Below are 23,836 nucleotides of genomic sequence, written 5' to 3'. Positions count from 1 at the left end.
CGTGCTGCCGCATTCGTAGCAAGCACGGCTAGTGGTCACCATCTGGTTTCCTTGGGGGTTCTGCTGTCGGGCTGGTTGAGTTCTAAATGGTTGCGCACGAATAGGTTGCGGTTGACGGTTCAGGTTGTTCAGATTTGTCTTACAATTTGGTGCGTAGTGTCCAATCCTGCCACACCGGTGGCACACCACCTCTTTGCACACACCACTATGGTGGTAACCACATTTCCCGCACTTAGGAAACGTTCCCTTCTGCGGTTCTTGCCTTCCGCCCGAACTAGTCATGGCATAGCTCTGGGCAGCGGGCCTAGCTCGTTTGCTTAGCTGCTTTTCCTGGATTCTATGATCATGTGTACCCCGTTTTCCCCCAGCGGATTCTCCTGTCACCTTTAGTGATCCGCTCCGCAAGAAATCATACGTGACAATGCCAGCCTGTGTCACTGCACTTTCATACGTCTGGTGTCCCCCCGCGTTGACTATACTCCTCACTACTGGAGTAAGTCCCCAAATATAACGTTCCACCCTCTTCGTCTCCGGGGTGACCAACCACGGTACTAATCGTGACAGTTCATTAAACCGATTGGTATAACCCAAGTGGTCCGCCCCCTTCATCTCCAGATTCCACAACTCATTTTCCAGTTTCTGCAATTCATTCTTTGGGCAGAAATGTTCCAACACAAGAGCCTTAAGCTCCGTCCAGATCATGAGGTTTGTCGCCGCCTGACCTCGAGTCTGTACTATGGTGTTCCACCATGTCAAGGCATGGTCGGTGAATGTACAGGTGGCGTACTTAACGACACAATCCTCGGGGCAGTTGCTAATATTCACCACTGATTCTATTTTCTCTATCCATTTAACTAAACCATTCGGTCCTTCAGACCCGCTAAACTCTAATGGCTTGCACAACATAAAATCCTTGATCGAACATCCCCTGGATGCACGAATTGGTTCAGTACGGTTTGTCTCTACCGTAGGTATAGGGCCATTGCTGTCAGTAACGACCACCCTAGGCGGTGCGTCATTACTCGGAATAGTGTTATCATTCCTTGGAGGATTAGCATTTTGTTCCCCGTCAGTATTTATGGGCGTTTGATTGCTCGGAGGGGTTGGATTGGTCGAGTTATTAATACTGGCGGCGATGCGCGATACTATATCCGGTATCGCCGCCTCCAACTGTTGAGCAATCAAACGACTCACATCTACTTCCGATATTTTCGTTGATCGTTTCGGTGCCATTCTACACAACATCAAGAAATACATATAATCAATACCATCTCAAATTATAAAACACAATACATATTTCATTCATTAGTAAACATTGATACATATTACACAAACATCAGTTTACATACTTTCCAGTCAACATTACACAACTAAGTTTTAATACAAGGGCCCTATGTCGGTATCATCTCGACATAACCCGTAAAAGGGTCAGTGCTTGAATGATACCCAAAAGTATCTATAAAGATATGCCCCAAAAGAGACTCACCCTAGGGGCCAGTGGTTGTATCATAACTAACCAAGATTCACTCTGTGTTAGTATCACCACTAACTACTTACACAGAGTATCAAAAAAATGGTCCCTGTCTATCCCCAAACTCAAAACAACTAAACATGGTGGTAAACCAACCCCACCAACATCGCCACCAGCACCACTAACACCGCCATCAGAACCCGAACTCGGGTTTCCATCTGGCCGATCAACCAGTGGGAGTATGAGCACTCCCTCTTTAACTGGTCAATAGCATACTGGTGGTCCAGTATGCAGTCCCCGAGGTACGTCCGCCTCTGTACCCCCACGACCAGGGCGGCAGAGTGCTCGTTCACCTGTTCGGTGAGCACACGTAGCCAGGCCGCCAAGTCCCGTTCCTGCCTTGGAAGACCCCACACAGGTAGGGTCGCAGGCTCGGGCTGGGGGCGGGAGGACTCGCCCCTATGGTAAGTGGATCTGGGTGGGGTAAAGGTCGGTGAGACACGCGGAATGCTGATCCGCGCCGTAAGGTGGGGACCAAATCCCGGAGGGACAGGGGTGGCCTGCGGTGCGAGTGGAGTAGGGGATCTGACGATCCGGGCCGGGGAGGACTGGCTCGAGCTCCTGTGACTCGCCTCGCTAGGCTCGGAGTCGGATGACACGTGTAGGCTCCCGGAGTTTCCGGGGCTAACCTCCTCCGGATCCTCCTCTACTGATAAGCCATGCGGGCTTGACATTTTTACCTGCACACAAGTTAATAAGCATATAGTTCTTTCCATAGTGTAATTCATAATCAAATTAATACATACTTATTTATACAACTTTACCACATAATAATATTATCATATATTTACACATATGTTGCCAATTTTACCTATTTAAAGTTCCTCGTGACTTCCCCTGAATTCTCCCGTGCAGACAAGTCTGTTATTATGTTCCGGACCATAATAACTCACTTGTCCATCCAAGTTCATCCAGATCCCGTCACAATAAATTATTAGTTGATATTCAGATCCTATAATACTTGAGCTACTGGTTATATTTTAGGCATCTCTTTCAGACATCCTAATTCTTTATAACCAATGGCTCTGATACCAAGTTCTGTAACACCCCATAACCGCAGCGGAAACGTACACGGGATGCAACAGACACATCTGATATCAACAGCATTGCTTATAAAGAAAATACCACTACATTAATTTATATCATATTACATTGTTGCCAATTCGTTACTGTCTAGGTGTTACACACGAGTTTTACCAATAAGACATTAATATATTCATTACAAAATATAGATCAGCAAGCTTCCAACAAGTAGCACAGATCATTAAGCACATATCAATCATTCCAACTTGGGCATACCTAGAAAACATGTAAAGAAAACGGGTCAACTACGAATAGTTGGTGAGTTTCACTAATTTAAATAAACACTGACAGATCATTTTAATAACCATTTATTAGCAATGAAATTATGCTGGGAACTATGTTACCCCAGAACAATAATAACCTCTGGGAACTATGTTACCCCAGAACAATAATAACCCCTGGGAACTATGTTACCCCAGAACAATAATAACCTCTGGGAACTATGTTACCCCAGAACAATAATAACCTCTGGGAACTATGTTACCCCAGAACAATAATAACCTCTGGGAACTACGTTACCCCAGAACAATAATAACCCCTGGGAACTATGTTACCCCAGAACAATAATAACCTCTGGGAACTACGTTACCCCAGAACAATAATAACCCCTGGGAACTATGTTACCCCAGAACAATAATAACCTCTGGGAACTACGTTACCCCAGAACAATAATAACCCCTGGGAACTATGTTACCCCAGAACAATAATAACCTCTGGGAACTACGTTACCCCAGAACAATAATAACCTCTGGGAACTACGTTACCCCAGAACAATAATAACCCCTGGGAACTATGTTACCCCAGAACAATAATAACCTCTGGGAACTATGTTACCCCAGAACAATTACACACGATAAACAATTTATATATTCTGTGCATCAAACATATATATATATATAAATATACAAGTGTTTCCATACGATCGGTATGTACTTAAATACTTTAATAAAGACATGTTTTCCGCCCCGGGAAAATATTTAGAAACAGTTCAGTAAAAAGGGGCTCGTGAAAACTCACCTTTCTGTGAGTCGGGACGTGATACAATGAACTGCTATAAGCTTAGATCTGTAATATAATATCTAATCGTTACTATATAATTCCCATAAATTAAATCCGTGTTAATCGGTACATCTGGGGACATTGTTAACCCAGTACTGTACTCGATCCGGGGACAATGTTAACCCCGTGACACTTCTAAGGACTCAGATTGTGACATTGCTTAGAGTCTGACGGTCAAAATTATCATTTTTAAGATTTCCTTGATTTGCGTGCCTAGCACGGTTATCCGTTTTTAGTTTCAAAAATGAGTTTGGTCACACCCGACCCAAAAATGGTGTTTGACTGTTAATTTAGTTAAAGTGATGAAATTAGAGCTCGGTTTGGACACCCCGTTTGGCCGCGGGGCCCGTTTCCGTCATTTAGGTGCCGGAAACAGTAAAAATCGGGTAAAATTACCCAAATCATCCGAATTATTTTCGGATGATTTATTTTTACTTAATTTACTTAGTTTTATGGAAATGGTCCATTTTTAGGGTTTTCATATACCAGTCAGCTCGCTTATGCGAGTTTTGCCGGTTTACACGTTTTATGCTTTAAAAATTTGTTTTTATGTTCTTTTTAGCACAAATAATTACCCGTTTAGTCTCGGGTCTTGAAATTTTGCACAAAACTTATTTTGACAGTAATAAATTTTACAAAAATTTTCCAGATTTATTTTTTTATATTTTCATTTATTTATCTATTTTTAAACATTATTAAAACACTAAATATGTCAAAAATACCAAAAGACTTTAGAAAAATCCCAAATTTTTCCGGGATGATCCCTGCCATTCTCATGACTCCCTGGAATTTTTCCAGAACCCAAAACTCATATTTCAAGCCATTTTCACAAAAACCGAGCTAGAAAGCCCTAGAACTCGTTTTACCAAAAAGCCCCTTTAGACTTCTCCAACTGAGCTCAAATTTTGTGTGTGACTTTTATATGTCATAAAAAGCTTATCCTAAATTTTTCAGAATATTTCATCAAGTTTAGCTATTTTTCATCATTTTTGGCCAAAACAGAGCATTAAATTCACCAAATATTCATCTTTTATCCAAAAATTACCAAAAATTCACAGATCTCATATTTTCATGTGTAGATCATCTCTGTGAAATTTCGTGACCCAACTCTAAGCACACTACAATCTGTCCAAAATCACTAAATGACACGAAAACCGAACTATCTTGTGTTTTCTAGCGTTAGATCGCAAGGATCTTGGTTTCTAGCATTTGCTAGCCACTAGATACAACACTTACAAGCACAATAACACTATACCAAGCAAGCTACACCAACAATCAAACCATTTCATTCATAGTGTCGGTTTTGATATAAAAACAAAGGTTTTAACCATAAAAATCCGTTCTCGACTCTTTTTACTCATTTCTTGGACCAAGATCCCTTGTATAACTTGTATACATCTCTTGATCATGCAAGAGTCGGTTTCATCTCGGGTTTTCACCCGTCTTTCACATGGAAACTCATTTTTACAAGATTTCAACCGTAAAATTTCATTCTAAACTCTTTTAACTAATTACTTGGATCAAGATCCTTTGTATAGCTTGTATACATCCCTTGATCACACGAGAATCGGTTTCATCTCGGGTTTTCACCCATTTTTCACATGAAACCTCCTTTTCTCAAGATTATAGAATTAGAAACAAGAATCAAGCATTAAAAACATGTTTATACCTTCAAATCTTGGTTAGAAATGATGGATTTGGATGAATACTTGAAGGTTTGAGAGAGTTTTGTGAGTTTTTAATGTTAGAAAAAAGAAAAAGAAGTGTGTAATGTGTGTGTATAAGGGCCGGCCATATTGGTGGTGTGGGGGGGGCCCACATCTCAAACCATGGTCACACATTTGGATTACGCAATCCGGATAATGTTGTGGATAATCTGGTTCAGTTCGTTTCTCGTTTAAACTCGTAATTCGGCTTAAAATGAGCCTAAAATGGTTGTTTTTCGGGTTAAAATAAAATTTACATAAAACCGACTTAAAAACTTTTAAAAACTTAACCCATGACATTAAAACATCATATTATTAATAATTACGCATCTTTTTCGGCTTGATCGATCGTCTCTTGCTTGGTTTGATGTTAAAGGTTTCGTTTATCGTGCCGACGTACTAATAAATCGAAATCCTTTTTCCGTGCTATAATTCACTTATCCCGAAGCATTAATACTTCGTAAACATCACTAAACATTATATACTTCGTCTATAATGTAATTCCCGATTCATTCGGGTTTCAATAATCGTTCATTGGTTAATTGTAATTCCAATACGATTCACTATATAATCAAGTATGATTCGTACTGTGAATCATATATACTCGTATAAACGTACTATAACTCATATAATTAGTATTAAATAACACGTAAATAGTATATTCCGGCTAGGGTATACCTGGATTTGCCGGAATCGTTACATCTACGCCTCGAGAATGAGGAACTTAAAGCCAAACTAGAGGCGCTCCAACAGGCTCATGATGCCTTGGCGATGGAAGACGCGAAGAAGCTCCAAGAGATCCTGGACCAGAGGGGCGTGCTTGACCACACTGAGCGGAAGCTAAAGGGCGTTGAAGAGGCTGCTGCAAAGGAAGTGTTGCTTGCCAACCTCAATAAAAGTGAAGCCGAACGCGCCCGTAACCAAGCTCAAGCCGCCCTCCAAGAAGCTCTGGTTGCCAAGGAATGGCTTCTTCGAGAAGCGTTGTCTCAGGTAAGCTTAACTTTATAATATCTTTACGCTTCTTTGCACATGGAAGAGATTTTGACACTTGTATTTTTTCTTGTAGGTTGTGCATCGGGTCTTCACGGATACGTCTTATGACGATGCTATGAGCGCAGCCCTCAACGCTTCTCATGAGGATGGGGAAAAGGCCGGCTTCCTGCTTGGTCTAGGGTTTGTTGAGAAAGGCATCCCGCCTTCCAACTTCCCTTTGTATGATGTGGATACTGAAGCTGTTTATGACCAAGCAGTGAATCAGTATGCCGCCTTCCCGCATCCGGTGGTGGAGAAGGTAAACGAAGTTGCCGCTGCTGATGATGGGCTAGCTATCCTTAAAGCCTTCCTTGAACCGCCACATTCTACTGATGGTGCGGGTCCAAGTGGAAGTGGTCCTGAGGCTTGATCTTGAAGATCCCTTTCCACCATTAGAGTAGATTTTTGTTTTTGTACAGCTTCTTTTGTATGCGGGTATGCACCCAGCAATCTTTGTAATTTTTGAATTTTGATGAAATAAAAATTGTGTTAATTCCTTGCCTTGTTTATTTTTCGCATGTTTTGATTTAACTTAGCAATTTCTTTAGTACTTAGATAAGTTAACTTTTTAACGTGGCAAATTATAAGTTTGTTTCGCTTCCTCTTTCATGATTGTGCGGGTAAGACCGTCACTTACACTTAGTAGGATGGCTTAACTTTACTTATATCTGACTTGCGTGGAAGTTTTCCTCATCTTTTCCTTTGAAATTTTCTAAGTGTTTAGAATAAGTTAACCTTTGAACGTGGTAGATAATAGGTTTAAGTTTTGCCTCCTTGTTCGTGATTGTGCGGGTAAGACCGTCACTTGCACTTAGGATGGCTAAACTTTGCCTACATCTGACCTGCGTGTAGGTTTTCCTTAAAACTTTTGAAATTTTTACCGTTTTGTGTTTATGCGGGTTTTGCCGCCTTCCACACGTAACGACTTACTTCTTCCCATATTTATGCGGTGAATACCAGCACATCAGTGTGGGAAGTTCATAAGTATAAAGGTAAGGCTATCAACACTTTGTGAAAGGAGAATCATTTCCATTAGAAGTGGCTCTAGGCCTTTTCTTTACAAGTTTGGAATTGATCTACATATAACATTTGCGTAATTGAGCTCCATTCCATGTTCTTGGGATGGGAGTGCCATCGAGCCTTTCGAGCCGGTACGCGCCCTTTCCCAGAACTTCTTTGATAATGTATGGCCCTTCCCAGACCGGGGCCAGTTTTCCTGGGCGTTGTTGGTTCGAAGCCTCGTTTTTACGAAGTATGTAGTCTCCTACATTGAAGTTGCAGAGTTTTACCCGTGTGTTGTAGTACTTTTGCATTTGTCGCTTGTAGTTCTCTTCATGCACTGCGGCTAAGTCTCTGCGTTCCTCGGTTAGCATGAGGTCTAACCGTCTTTCCGCATCATTGTCTTCTGGCTGAATCAAGACCCTTGGTGAGGGTAAACCAATTTCGACCGGGACCATGGCTTCAGTGCCATAAGTGAGACTGAACGGGGTTTCTCCCGTACTGGCCTTTTTCAGCGTTCTGTTTGCCCAAAGGACGTGCGGAAGCTCGTCCACCCAGCCGGATCTGTGTTCCAAGAGTCTTTTCTTTATGCCTTCGACAATGCTCTTATTTGCTCTTTCTACCTCACCATTACCCTGCGGGTGCGCCACTGAGGTAAAAGTGTGGGTGATTTGAAGTTCTTCCAGCCACTTTTGTAGCTTCTTGTCAGCAAAGTTGGTGCCGTTATCGCTCACCAAATTCTGTGGAAGTCCAAAACGACAAATAATAAATTCCCAAATAAATTTTTTGATATGTTTCGCGGTTGTTTGGACTAAGGGTTTTGCTTCTATCCACTTGGTAAAGTAGTCGATGGCTACCACTAGGAACTGAACATTTCCTGCTGCTGTAGGAAATGGGCCTGTCACATCGATGGCCCACTTCTGAAATGGCCATGAAGAGGTGACTGGAACAAGTTCATTCTTCGGGCGATGCGTGTTGGGTGCGTATAGCTGACAAGACCTGCATTTTCTGATGTATGCCAGCGCATCCGTATGCATCCCCGGCCAAAAGTATCCCGCGTTGTTTAGCTTAGCTACAACAGCGCGTGGACCTGTGTGTACTCCACAGATGCCTTCGTGTACTTCCCTTAGGAGGTAGTCAGCATCTTGGTTGTCCACACATCTTAAGAGTGGGCCAAGAAAGTTACGTCTGTAAAGGATGTCATCGATGAGTTGATAATTCAGTGCTTTACAGCGTAGTTTTTTTGCCTGTGTTTTTGACTCTGGTTGTGTACCTGCCGCAAGGTATTTTATTATTGGTGTCATCCACGTTTCTGTGCCGGTTTGGATGACACAAATTTCCTTGTGCGGGACCGAAGGTGCCTCGAGGAGTTCAATGCGGATGTCCTTTCCCAAGTGGGTGAAGGCTAATGATGCAAGCTTGCTTAACGCATCCGCAGATTTGTTTTCACTACGCTTGACGTGTATGACTTTGCAATCGTTGAAATCGCGCATAAGGGTTTTTGCTTGTGCGAGGTACAGGGCCATTGTGTCGTTCACGGCCGTGTACGTCCCGTTGATTTGATTGGCTACTAACATGGAATCCACGTGGGCTTCCAAGTGTTTCACTCCCATCTTACGCGCAATTCTCAGCCCGGCCAAGAATGCTTCATACTCGGCTTCGTTATTCGTACTTGGAAAATCCAGTCGAATAGCGTAAGTGTATTCTTGGCCTGCTGGGTTGGTTAGTTTCAGCCCTGCGCCTGAACCCTCATTACTGGCTGCTCCATCAGTGTAGAGTCGCCAGCCATCATTGATGTCCTGTGCTGGAGAGGGTTGAGCCTCTTCCTGGCACTCTTTTTCCCGCGATGCAGGCACTTCCGCAATAAAGTCGGCCAAAACCTGGCCTTTTATGGCTGGTCTTGGCTTATACTTTATCGCGTATTCCCCCAACTCAATTGCCCATTTGGCTAGGCGTCCCGATAACTCGGGTTTGCGTAGAACGTTTGCAAGTTTGAAGTTGGAGAGAATGGTGATTGGGTGACCCTGGAAATATCGTCTTAACCTGCGTGAAGCGTGTATAAGTGCTAAGACTAATTTTTCGAGGGTAGAGTACCGGGTTTCTACGTCTGTTAGGATACGGCTGACATAATAGATTGGCATCTGGATGCCTTTTCGCTCTACTAGCAGGACTGCCCCGATTGCTCTATCTGTTGCGGAAAGGTATAGGATTAACTCCTCTCCCGCTTTTGGTGCTGTGAGCGTTGGGAGTTCGATCAAGCGTGACCGAATCTCCTGAAAAGCTGCTTCCGCTTCTGGTGTCCAGCGGAAGTGCGTTTTCTTTAAACAGTTTCTCAACGTTGACACGAAAGGAAACGACTTATCCGCGTGGTTTGCCAAAAAGCGATTAAGTGCCACTAGTCGTCCATTCAGTGTCTGAGCCTGTTTGATGGTAGTAGGTGATTCCATTTTGATAATTGCTTCGACCTTTTCAGGGTTCGCTCTGAAGCCATCTTTAGTGACGATGACCCCCAAGAACTTCCCTTCTTCCATTCCAAAGGCACACTTGCTCGGGTTGAGTTTCATGTTTATTTTCCTAAGCGTGTTGAAAGTTTCTTCGATGTCTTTCAACATCGCTTCTGCGTCAGGGCTTTTGATGACCAAGTCATCCATGTAGACTTCCAAGTTCCTCCCAATTTGGGCATGGAACTGGTTGTCCATCAGGCGTAGGTATGTGGAACCGGCATTCTTAAGTCCAAATGGCATCATTTGGTAACAAAATGTGCCATCGGGCGTCCGAAAAGCAGTTTTGTCCTGATCATCAACGGCCATGTGGATTTGATGGTACCCCTTATACGCATCCAGGAAGCATTTAAGGCGAAACGGTGCTAACGAATCCACCTTAAGATCAATTTCGGGTAACGGATAACAATCTTTGGGGCATGCTTTGTTTAAGTCCTTGAAATCTATGCACATGCGCCATTGTTTGTTATTCTTCGGTACCATAACGGGATTTGCAACCCATGTTTGATATATGCTAACGCGTACGATGCCTGTGTCAAGGAGTTCCTTGACTTGGGTTCTACACGCGTTAGTTTGTTCTGGCCCCATTACTCTGCGCTTTTGTACGACTGGCGTAACAGCCGGATCGCACTTGAGCTTATGCTCTGCCTTACTTCGGGGTACACCAGTCATGTCAGCTGGTGTCCACGCGAAGATGTCAGCGTTTTTCTGTAGTAAGCGTTTGAGTAAGGTGCGTGTGGGATCAACAACTGTTGGGCCAATGGTAACGGCTTGGTCAGGGTACTTGCCGTTGAAGGCCCATCTTTCCGGTTCGGTGATGGTTGGTTTAGCCATCTTTGGTTTGGGTTTAGATGAGACAGATGCGATGCATACCTGGGGAATGCCGGTGATCATCGCTACACCCTCAGCTGTTGGCCATCCCATCATGCCGTGGACTGAAGATACCACGGCGTTGAATCTTGCCATCCCGTCTCTTCCGAAGAGAATGTCGTATGTGTGGTGTGGCTTCCTCATCACGACAAAATCCACGTCTTCTGTGCGTGAGTGATTCCCGTCCGTAAGAGTGACGGGGAAAGATAGGATACCCAGGGGGGTGTTTGTGCTGCCGTCGAACCCTTCCATCGAGGCGTAGATCGTTTCCAGGCGTTCCTTATCTTCATCATCTAGCTTGTCGAAGAACTGCCTGTACATCACCGTTGACGAGGCGCCGTTGTCAGCAAGAGTGCGAGAAGTGATGTAGTGCCCCAGCTGGCTTTTGATGACGATAGGGCCTTCTTTGCTGGGTCCTCCTGGCACTCGCGGGAAGCGCACCTCAGCTTCCTTCCACGCGCATGGTTCTGTCGCTCGCCTTTTTCTTCCTCTGATCTTGCCATGAACCATGTTGATGCTGATGTCAACGGGCTTTCGTCCGTTGCCTCTGTACCGGTTATCATTCCTTCCTCCCTTCTTGATTGATGCCACAAGGTGTGTAAGTCTTCCATCCTTGACGAATGTTTCAACAATATCCTTCAAGTATGTACACTCCTCCGTACTATGACCTTTTGTCCCGTGGAAGTCACAGGATTTGCTTTGATCCGCATTAGGTCGCTGCCGGATCATCGGAGCTTTTGGCCATGGTAGTTTTTCGGTGGCAAATATCTCCGTGACGCTTTTGGTGAGTGGCGTCCACCGGTGTTTTCGGCTTGAAGGGTGTGTGTTATCCCTTCCGCCAACAAGAGGGCGAGAGCTGGATGAAGTGTCAAAGTTTACCCTTGACTGCCAAATACCTAGCTTCCTCTTTTTGTTCTGCCGGGCGGTCCGAACATTGTTTTCTCTAGTCCTTTGCGTGTAGAGGTGTGTACTCTGGGGAAGATCCCTTCCCAGTTGCTTCTCCGTCTCGGCAAAGCGTTTGGCCGCCGTCATGATGGCATCCCATGTGGATGGCATGCCGTCCTTACCCGTCAATGTGCGGATAAGCTCTGGGTATTCGGCGCCCTGGATGAAAGCGGCGCGAACAAGATCTTCACTTATGTTGCCCAGACTAAGCTTTTTGGAGTTGAAGCGAGTGATGAAGTCTAGTAAAGATTCATCCTCCTCTCTAACGCAGTTGAGGATCGTCCACTGTTCTTCAGTATATTTCCTCTGTTGGCTGAAGTGTTGGCTGAACTTGTTCTGAAAGTCCGCCCAATCATAGATGTAGTGGACCGGTAAACGATCGAACCATGCCCTGGCCGCTCCAACCAGAGTCATTTGGAACATATAACACCACGTGGGTTCCGTCCAGTTACTGACGGTTGCCCCCGCAATGAATCTGTTCAAGTGGTCGTCTGGGTCGGATAGACCATCATAAGTGCCGATGTTGGACATTTGTTTGGCACTTCTCGGGGCGATTGCTTCCGCAATGTCCCTTGCAAACTTAGACTTTCCTGCATTTGCAGCAGTTGGTCTAAAGGTTTTGGAGAAGTCACGCGGGTTTCTCCCCGCGTTCGTTGGTTTAAAGGTTTCTCCAAAATTCCTTGTCGGTTGGAAGTCCGTTTCCTTACGCTTCCCTTTTGCCTTATGGCGAGGGTTCGCGTCGGTATCGGATTCTTCCCGCTCATCGTCTGAGTACTCGCACTCACTGTTCATGTTGAGATGTTGGCGAGTACTGCCGAATTCGTCAGCCTGTTGTAGTGAACGCAAGCGTTCATCCAACTCAGCTTGGAACTCTTTCTGACGTGCTTCGGCCCACGCCTTAACTTGACCTAGTGTTTGGCGAGGGACCCTCGTCCGTTTCTCTAACTGGGCATCAGTGAACCCCAGTGAAATATTGTTTACTGCACTTGTCCCGGCTTGGGTAACCGGGGTAGTGTTCGTAAAATTTGTATAACCGCCGGTGTTCCCCCCAGTTGCTGGGGTTGTGGTCACCGGGGTTTCTTGGTCACTTACTGGCCTTGGGACCGGAGTAACGTTAACCATTTCTTCAGAAATTTTGAAAAAACTAAGAATTAGTTATAGCTTTTATGCACGGATGGCGCCAATGAAGAAACACTAAGTGACCCTGGGCAGATTATGGATAATCTGGGGGTTAAGTAATGTTTCCCACGAGGATGAGGTCCAACAAAGAAAGTTGTTCTTCAGGTGACCTGCAAAACAGACACCGTAAGCTCGTCACTGAGAAGGGGGGGGTTCCTCATTGTGACCACCCTCCGGCGTGAGAATCAGACTAGATTGCTCTGAATATAAGTGTATATTAAGAGATTGCTAGAGAAGATAAGATAATGAGATATCAGATGATGTCCTTACCATTCCAAGGTGTTGGAGTATTTATAGCCGAAGGTAGGTTTCCTAGAAGGTACAGCCGGCTGAATAGTATTCCTGTTCTACCAACAGTGGGCTACGCACAAGCCATGCTGGTTGGTGGATAGGCTGCGGCCGACAGCGAAAAGGTCGGCTGTATACTGTTCCTTTACTGCCGGCTATGCACTGTTCCACCAACTGTAGGCTGCGCACGTCCCATAGTAAGGGTTGGTGAGTAGGCAGCGGCTAATAGTGACAAACAGTACTAGAGGGTGCTCCTCCTCGTACTGTTGTCGGTGAGCTGTCACCCTGTGATTGGTTCATGGGCTGTTCTGGTCAGATCGTCTGTTTTGCCCATACCTTGGTAGGTATAGTACAAAAGATCTTCCAGAAGCATACGGACTGGCTCATTTGGGCGGGAGTATTCCCGCCTTGCTCATTCCTTCAGGTGACTACTGAAGTAGCAAGAGTTAGTGCCTTGTGCGTGTAGCCTTGCTATCAGTGCGGGTAGCCTTCCCTGATGGTTTGTATCCGTAACTGCGGGAACAAGCGGGGTACTTCACCATTGGGAGGCTTTCCCTGCGGGTACAGCTGGCGTACTGCGCGTAAGGTCTTCTCTGAGCATGGTGGGTCCTGCGGAAGCAGTTGGTCGTTGCGCAGACGTCCCTGTTCAAGGTGAGTCTTGCGGGTCCAACTGGGCTCTGCTGGGACCTACCTCTTCAGAAACAGAGAAAAGAAGCACTTGCTTCAAGAAACTAAAAGATGGGCTTTTGGGAAAATGAGATCATAGATAAGAGATACATATCATCCTAAATTTACAAAAAAAAAGTCATTTTATTAATAAAAAAACGTGTTTATTATGACAAACTTATATTGTGATTTTGAAATTTTCGTTTCATATGTTTAATATAAAACGTTTCATAATCTCTACAAAAATTTATTCTAAATAACTATATATCAAAGTGGGGCTAGCTCATATATGTTCTTGCTTCTTAGTGGGAGGTCGTCATTTAACTATTTAAGTCCAATAAGCACTCTCATATAGTTCTTGATAGCCCTCTCTATACTTTGGATATAGTTTACCGATAAAGATACACGATTATTGATCAACATGGAGCGGGGGAAAGGGCAGGTTGCCAGAGTAGGGGCGGACCCACTACCAATGGATGGGGCAAGTGCCCTCCATTGAAAATAAAATTAATGTTATTTATATACGCTAAAATTACGATCTTCCCCTGTCAAATTTTGGTCAAGGCTCCCAATCGCATCCATGCTAGAAAATTTCTAGGTCCACCACTTTGCTAGAGAAGAGGGGAGAGGTTCAGCATTTTTAGTATTTATCTACATGTACTATGTATGTACTACGTATGCAGAAGAAAAAAAAAAGGACGAGGACGCCATTTTTGCCTAACAATTTGGTGTCATTAGAATTTTTCTTGAAAGCCCATAGTTTTTCTTACCTTTTGAGTTAAATAGCTAAGCAAGTAAATGATTAATCAAGAAATCTTTTAATTTGTAATCATACCTAGAAAGGAAAAACTAAATTGGGCATGTGTTTCTTGTTACTTATAGTAATATGAACTAAATATCATTTATTCATGAGATAATGAGATGGTGTTTGATATATGTTTTAAACTATCATTGCAATGCTAAAAGTCCATATATATACATGGTATATGGCATTCGCTAAATCTAGCCCGTGTATATTTGTCATACCCCTTGTTATAGGACGTGTAGCAAATGTATACCATAGGTATACAATCTATATAAAGGCGGATACAATGCGAGTGAATGACTAGAAAAGATGAAATGACGTGGTATGTTTAGCATAACCCTTAATACATATAACTTGCTATTCAATACAAACCATTTGATTCCACAACTCTCAAACCACTAGATATGAAAAAAAAACCTCATATTCACATATATGTGTATATTATTATGTAATAATAAAAATGCACCAATTTGATTTGTTTGGAGTGAACATTAACCTTAACAGTTTCTCCTGTTATAAATACATATTATGATCAAATTCAACACATATGACTGATTAACCAGTTGCAAGAACTAACCGATTACCGAAACATATTTTGATCAATCAAGCCAATGCATCAGCACCAGCAACAATCTCCAAAATCTCTCCAGTAATCTTTGCCTGGCGCTGCCGATTGTAAACCCGAGACAAGTTCTTCTTCAACTCAGTCGCGTTATCTGTAGCATTCCCCATCGCAGTCATTCTCGCAGCAAGCTCACTCGCTAACGACTCCTGTAACGCCCTCAATATCTGACTGTTTAAATACAATGGCAACAAAGCATCAAGAATCTGCACAGGGTCCTGTTCGAATTGCAAGATTGGTGAAAAATCAACGGTTTCTGTTCTGATGACATCGCGTTCTACGGTCAATTTCCCTTCTTTAGTAGTCAACCTAAAGAACTCGTCTTCAGCAGCATCAACACACACACCATTAACATCACAAATTTCCCCTTTAGGTGACAATGGAAGTAAAGTATGAATCACAGGATCAGATTTCACTAAAGACACAAACTTTGTATACAAAAGCTCAACTTTATCAACTTCTTCACTTACAAAAAGCGAAAACACATCGTCTGCAATCGCCTGCGCCTCTTTCGCAGTCGGAAGATTGCTTCCATCAAGAAACTTATCAACCGGAATATACGGTCTCCTAAGGAAATAAGAATTACCCTTTTTACCAACACTAATCACAACATAATCAAGACCAAGAGTCTTAAGCTCCTTAATCCTAGCTTCAGCTTTTTTCAATATAAAATTATTAAACCCGCCACAAAGACCACGGTCACCAGTGACCACCACCAGTGCCACCTTCTTCACAGGTCTGACATTGGTCAAAGGCACATCAACATCTTCAGTTTGAAGCTGTTCATTGATGCTGTAAAGAACTTCAACTAGAGTTTCAGAAAATGGTCTTGCGTTGACCACAGCTTCTTGGGCTCTTCTGACTTTTGCAGCTGCAACAAGCTTCATGGCTTCTGTGATCTTTTGAGTGTTCTTGACTGAATCAATACGGGTTCGAAGCTCACGGAGGCTGCAGTGGATTGCAGAAGAAGATCTTGAAGGTGTATGGTTGTTGTTTGAAGTTGAAATAAGTGAAGATGGGGTGATGAAGGATGTGAAGGAAAGTGGTGAGGATGAATCAAGTTTTGGTTTTGAAGGCACCCACATTGTTAGATTGGAGCAAGACATGATGGTTACTAATTCAAGAATGGTGGTAATGTGTGGGTGAAGATGAAGAAGAAGAGTAGTATTGGTTTCTTGATTGATAAAAATCTTATCTTTTTATTTTCTTGTATGTGTATGTATGGTGGTGGATGAGATTTTTGAGTGGATGAAGATGATCATGTTTGTGTATGGATGAGGGGTTGGCTATCAGGAGACCCCACTAGATTTTATTATTATTATTATTATTATTATTATTATTTTTCATTCTTTTGCCATATTTTTATTTGTGATTGTACACCTTGAAATGCATGGTGTTCCTTTTTTTTAAAGAGAGTTCCCACAAAATCTAATATTTGATTTTTAATTTATTTATGCTTTTATCAGAGTAAATAGATTTTAGATTTTAGTTTAGAAGAAATTTGATGCAGAGTACAGTATAAGCTGCATGATGTACAAGTATATAAAGCAGTTTGGACAATGAAAGAATTGGCTTTGTTCCATTATAGAGGTGGAAAAAAAGCGAATTCTGGACCCGACCCAACCTACGGGTACGGACTGGATTTTGGGTTTCTCTCGGGAACCGTACCTGAACCGGAACCAACCTGGACCTGCCGGAACCGAAACCGGGAATACATGGTCAAACCCCGATCCGACCCGAAACCCGAAAACCAATAAAATGCCTGACTTTACCTGAAACCGGTTCCTATCCAACCTAGTTTTGACTTTTCTTGACAATCCCGAAACCGATTCCTGAAAATACCCGATTTATGCACCTCTATTCCATTATGTATGAATTTGGCACAATATGCTAAAGAAAGTTCAATGACTTCAATCCCAAGCAAAGTGCAAGGTACAACATATGTGTCATGGTATATACCCTTTCTTAATCATATTATGAAAAAAGATGAAATGCGCCTTATGTTATTAATAATATATAATTATATATTATGTTTACCCTTTATATTTTCTGCCATTTATCTTAATGCTTCAACTTTTTGTTACAAGGATGAGAATATAGATACAGGATTGCCCTTAACACAGCAAAAAAAAACAAGATCAAGAAAGTAAAATAGTTTGCCTTTTGTCTGAATAAATGATACAGAATATAACCTATATGCATTTCAGTTGTATATACATTAAGTCTAATCACAAACATGGATCAAAGGTCAAAACTTTCCCTCTGAAACAGGGGGCCAACAATCTCGTCGTATGTTTGACTATCCGGAATCACTCGGAATCACTCCTTTGACCACCAGATTGTCATGCAATTCAATCAATTCCTCCGCGCTCATCTTCTTAGAAGCATTCGTAAGAAGAATCGTATATGTAATAGCATCAGGAGTCAAACCTTGAGTCACCATCATCTCCATAAGCTCCTTCGCTTCTTGAATCGATCCAAATTTGCAAACAAAGTTGATGAGTATATTGTACGTGACTCTATTCACCAATTTCCCGTCTTCTTGCATTCGAGAAAACAAATTCAACGCTTCGTTAACCTTCCAATTCGCACAATAACCGTTCAATAAGCTGTTTAAAGTCACAACATCAAGTAAACTTAACTTCCTCAACTCATCTACCATAATCTCGGCTACATCTATAGATACATTCTTACACAAACCATCAACAATGGAGTTATATATCACCAAATTCGGTTTCTTTCCCGACTTTATCATATCATCATAAACACGAACCGCACTTGAAATACTCCCTAGTTTACTAAACGCATCAATCATAGTCCCATACGTAACTATATCTAGAGTAACCCCACGGTCAACCATATCATCAAGAACCTGTTTGACCTTCGATACAGGATCATTACCACTTCTAAAGAGATAATAAACAAGAATATTCTCCAAGAAACGATCTTTATCCACAAGATTCGTCCCGACAAGCCATTTATGGTAGCCAAGAGCTTCATTCAAGAATCCGTTTCTTGATAGCCCGTTAACCAATATAGAATTAGTAAATTTATCGAAATGAACGTTGGTTTTTATCATATGTGACAAAAGAATAGAAGCTGTGGTAATATCTCCTTCAAAGTAAAGCCAATGAATTATCGAATTATAAATAACATTATTTGGAATAAAGCCATTATCCACCATACGAGAACACAACCTAAACGCTTCGTCTGTAAAACCTTTCCTCAAATACCCGTCAACCAAAGTCCCGTACGTCCTTAAATTTGGTTCAATACCTAATGTCTTCATTTCATCTCTAAGGCTTTCTGCTGTATTCAAATCTCCTAACTTACAATATCCGTTAATGAGACAGTTAAAAGTAACCGAATTAGGCATAACCACCCCATTTGACAACATCCCCATCTTTCTAAACAACTTTAACCCCAACTCAACATCTCCGACTTTACAAGCACCGTTAATAATCATATTAAAAGTAACCACATTTGGATATATTCCACCTTTTAACATCCGGTAAAACACGCTAATCGCTTCATCCAAAAGCATTTCTTTACACAACGCGTGTATAACCAAATTCATCGTATAAACATTCTCCACATATCCGTACGCAATCATCTCTCCATACTTTCTCCAAAACCGATTTACCTCATTCGACTTCAAAAGCCGATTCAAAAAGTTATTCCAAGCATGAACCGAAACATCAAAATCTTTCTCCAACCGCAACTTCACAATCACTTCAAACGCATAATTAGCGTCACCGCCTAAAATCACACAGGCCCTAACCAACGCATCAAACACATCCGGACACGAAACTTGATCATCATAATAACTATTCCATAATCCTTCCAACACCTCTAAATGAGAATAACCCATTGTTTGCATTAACTTAGTCATCAAATCTAATGCATCATCATATTTTTTTGCAGCTAATCATCACATGTATCATTACACACACATTATCTAATGAAAAAGAAAAGCTTTTTTGCTCTACAACCCTGTTGTAGAACCCTAAGACTAGCTCGGGTGAGTTTCGAAACTCGAAAAGCACTCGATTTACTAACGAGTGTGTGACATTTGAAGATGATGATAATATTTTGTCCAAGGGGTTCCATTTTCTTTGGGATAAAAGAACAGAAATTGAATTGAAAGTAATATCTTCAAGATTTGGGTGGTTGAAATGCTTACCAGCAAAGTGAAGAGTTCGTGTAAAAAGATTACATCTTTTGGTGGAGAAGAGCTTCAGAAACATAGAATCAAGAAAACCCAAATCAGGTTTGGGTTAATGAGTGCATATAGTATAACTGTAAAAGCATCAAGTTCAGAAAGTGATGAAGGGTTTTAGCAGGGGACTGTGCTGTATTTGTACAGGCCGACCAGAAAAAAGAGAAGAGCAGAGAGGAGGATGATTTTATTGTTATGAAATTGAATGTTGTATCGGGACGACCCGGATAAATAGAGTAGCCCTAAATTTGAAGGCCCGCTAAAAAACCACCACTTTAGAGGTGTACAAATCAAGTTTTTCTAATATCTGGTATCGGGTAAGATCGGATATTGGAAAATCAAATATTGATGCTGTGTTGGCCTGGGTATTATCTCTAAAAATTATACCTTATGTACCGGGTTCACGTCGGGTTTAGAACCGGATATTCTAAAACCATGTATGTGAATACCTTATTATCGGGTATTGTAAAAACCCTATTTTTGTAAGGCCCCGTCACCGGTAACCCTACTTTCTTGTTGGATTTACTCATAAACGCAGTTCTAAATATCAGAGTTAATTAAAACATTCGCGGAATTTAAAAACTTTCATAAAACATTTCATAACAAAACACGTCTTGTCTTAAAACATCATTTTGTCTTTCAAAATAAACGAAACATTAAACTTAAACGTCTTGAGTCTTTCGATGCCAGCCTCTTATTCAGTGCCACGTGTCTCCTCAAGCGAGCTGTCTTATCCTACTCACCTGCGTGCATACTAAAAGTCAGCTACGCTGAGTGAGTTCTAGTTAATCACATAATCATACAATACATTCTTACATTTCATACTTAACCTCTTAACTTTCTTTCGTACACACCTAAGTGCATATACTTTCATTTTTACATTCGTACTTTCTTTACATATATAATCATACGTTTTAAAGAGCCTTTCGCCCTATAACCTCACAGATATTATAAGGGTCTGGTCCCTAACATCACAGATATTATAAGGGTCCGGTCCCTAACATCACAGATATTATAAGGGTTTGGTCCCTAACATCACAGATATTATAAGGGTCTGGTCCCTAACATCAAAGATATTATAAGGATCTGGTCCCTAACATCACAGATATTATAAGGGTCTGGTCCCTAACATCACAGATATTATAAGGGTCTGGTCCCTAGTTCTCGAATATTAGTAGGGTTCGATTCCCTCTTCGTTACCATACAACCATACATCATACCTCGAGTATTATTAGGGCTCGGTACCCTTTTCGTAACCATACAACCATACAACCATCTTTTCCTTCTTTTATTAACTTTATTACGTTCATACACATAAGCATACATATCATACTTACCTTATACATAGCGTTACAACCTGACAGTACGTGCAATATCCGAAGATCGTTCACGTACCATCAAGCAATCATTCATACATATCACATATATCACATATGGCATACACTTATCACTTAGGATAAATGTATTAACAACACATCGAGTATGCACACAGCCCCGAAAACATAACAAGGAATGGGGCTAGAAACTCACCTGAACACGGTTACGTTCACCGTTTAATCGTAATCCCTTTCTTCAGTTGTGCACGGCTGACTGTATAACAAGTATACGTATCAATTAACTATCACTTCTCATATTGCATTTCTATCTTTATATGACCCACAACGAACGGGGGTCCGGGGGCAGCGCCCCTGGCAGCGGGGTCTAGGGGCGGCAGCCCCTAGCAGGGTCCAAGGGGCAGAGCCCCTGGCTGGGGTCGAGCTGCCAGGTCAGCTTGGAAAAATTTTATTTCCATTAACTGTCTTAACACATTGTTCATTAGGTTTTTAATTTATTTCCTAATCGAACTTGACTTTAGGCGAAGTTATCAGTTAGGCGAACTTGGCCGTAAGCGAAGTTATCAATTAGGCGAACTTGGCCTCAGGCGAAGTTACCAGTTAGGCGAACTTGGCCGTAAGCGAAGTTATCAATTAGGCGAACTTGGCCTCAGGCGAAGTTACCAGTTAGGCGAACTTGGCCGTAAGCGAAGTTATCAATTAGGCGAACTTGGCCTCAGGCGAAGTTACCAGTTAGGCGAACTTGGCCGTAAGCGAAGTTATCAATTAGGCGAACTTGGCCTCAGGCGAAGTTACCAGTTAGGCGAACTTGGCCGTAAGCGAAGTTATCAATTAGGCGAACTTGGCCTCAGACGAAGTTATCGCTTTGAAGGCGAAGTTATCGCTTTGAAGGCGAAGTTGCCCAGTTCGCGGCGAAGTTGCCCAGTTCAGCCGCTGTTTGGTTTCTATCAAGCATTTTTGGCGATTTTAACACCCTTGTTATGGTTCGACATCACCCACTACGCTCCCCAACCGTTTTCGGTCGTATCACTATAAAGCTTGGATCTTTAAACTTCAAAGATCAAGAATCATACCTTTTTGTGCTTGTTTGGATCTCGTTTAACTTGTTTAATCACAACTAATCGCTCACTCTCTCTCGGATCACGCTCGTTCCTCTCCCTCGGCCGCCGGCGGTGTGTGTGGTGTGGGTGTGTTTTGGAGTGTTAGAGAATAAGATGAAATGAGTGATGTTTTAGGGTTTAGGGGATATTTATATCCCTTAAAGCCCATGGACCTAAGGCCCATTCTCATTTAACCCATCTCGATTAATCTAAGTCCATGATCGCTCCTTACTCGATATTAATTAATCAATAACGCGAAATCACTAAACATAACTTTCTTTATTCAACATTAAAATTTTAGGATATTACAATTTGTGTGTGTGTGTGTGTGTGTTGAAGGAGGGTGGGGGGGGGGGGTATAGATTGGGTTTTTAAGGGGTTACACTTTTTTGGTGTATTTTTCATGTAATTTCGAGTATAAATCAGGCTTTATAAAATACAGGTTTCGGATATTGGAAAAACTTGTTCCGTTTTCATATATTACTGAGTTTAAATCTGGTCCGGTTCTAGGTATGGTTTTTGGTACTGAAATGCATACCCTATTCGTACCATACGTGTAGGGTCGGATACATGCTCAGTTATTAAAAAGCCGGTTCTAGGTTCAAGCTTTTGTGCACCTCTATTTGTAATGTTTTTTTCAAAAGCCGCGACCGGTTTTGGCGGGTTGCGGGATCCGGTGATTCAGCAAGAGGACTATATTGCATGACTAAACATTATTCTGGCCAATTCCACCGATGCCAAATATTTTTAAATTTCTTAATTGATACTGGTACCATTCTGAACTCATCCTTAAACTCAAGCACGACTTTTGAATAATTTTTCAAAACTTGAGTTTGGCTTGGCTCATTTATTAGTGTTATTTAACATACATTTGATTTTTTTTGTCCTAACTTTATATATAATGAGTGTTATTATTTATAATATGTTAGCTATATTAAATAAAAAAAACATTTTAAAGCTTAGGCTTAAGCTTATTTAGATTCAGCTAGGTCCTGGATATTAATGGCCTATCTCAAGTAGCTCGCAAATCAGCTTGGTTCATTTACACCACTATAGAGACTTACGTTTTATCGCGTCCCGCCCCCATCCACTAAAAGCACAATATTTAAATTAGTAAGAAATTTTGTTGTGACAAAAGGCGACCATAATTTTTTTTAAAAATGGTGTTTGTTTCAAAAAATTAATCACAAGGGGTGTTGGGTATGGTTTTTAATCTCAAGAAGGATTTTCGGGGTTAGTATTGGCGAATAAGGAAACAATAGGGATGTAAGAGAGATCAAAATTGCAAATCACTTATTTGCCACTAGCAATTGCAATTTAAGTCTTATTCGTCATTAGCAATGTCAATTTAACTCTTATTCGCCACTACCAATGGCAATTAACTCTTATTCGCCATTAGCTATGACAATTAACTTCTACATAAAGCTTTTTATTCTTTTATTACTCTCTTATTCGTCAATACTAACCACAAAAACCCCTCTTGTGATTAGAAATAATACCCAACACCCCTTGTAATCAAATGTTTAAAACTAGCCCCACTTTTAAAAAAATTCCCATAGTTATACATATCTAAGAACACAATGGATACAATGAAACTATATAGTGACAAGTACTATGACTTTGGGGGTATGAGCTACGATTGTGGTGTCGTGGTGGTCTGAGGACGAAAAAATAAAAATACTTAAAACATAATCTATAAATAGGTATAATGTTTCCTGAGTAGGACGAAAGATAGATAAATTTTTAAAAAAGTAAACACACAAGATAAAAGAGGGTCGGAGACCTAATCAAGAAGGAAACATAATCAAATTATATCTTTTTAATAAGGTAATACTATAACAATACGTCATAACTAATATATTCTTTATAATAATACAAACCCGGATAAAATTAAATT

The 23,836-nt window shown here is 41.6% G+C and overlaps 1 protein-coding gene and 1 pseudogene across 1 annotated transcript; both read right to left on the bottom strand.

Annotated features, from left to right (window-relative positions):
- Positions 1-15,071: 15,071 nt before the first annotated feature.
- LOC143635496 (ATP synthase gamma chain, chloroplastic-like) lies at positions 15,072-16,550 on the bottom strand. Its single transcript, XM_077103319.1, has one exon. It carries the CDS (start codon positions 16,390-16,392, stop codon positions 15,268-15,270), a length of 1,125 nt encoding a protein of 374 aa, XP_076959434.1. The 5' UTR covers positions 16,393-16,550; the 3' UTR covers positions 15,072-15,267.
- A 977-nt stretch (positions 16,551-17,527) lies between these two features.
- LOC143635437 (uncharacterized) lies at positions 17,528-19,741 on the bottom strand (annotated as a pseudogene).
- Between the last annotated feature and the right edge of the window lie 4,095 nt (positions 19,742-23,836).

Source organism: Bidens hawaiensis, unplaced genomic scaffold, assembly GCF_021521415.1.
Source record: "Bidens hawaiensis isolate Kalapana, Puna unplaced genomic scaffold, B.hawaiensis_p1.1 tig00007515_1, whole genome shotgun sequence".
Lineage (NCBI taxonomy): Eukaryota > Viridiplantae > Streptophyta > Magnoliopsida > Asterales > Asteraceae > Bidens > Bidens hawaiensis.
This window is presented reverse-complemented; position numbering and strand designations above follow the sequence as displayed.

What these genes read in the sequence shown, in the direction of transcription:
- LOC143635496 (XM_077103319.1), bottom strand. Translation starts at nt 16,392, where the DNA reads ATGTCTTGCTCCAATCTAACAATGTGGGTGCCTTCAAAACCAAAACTT.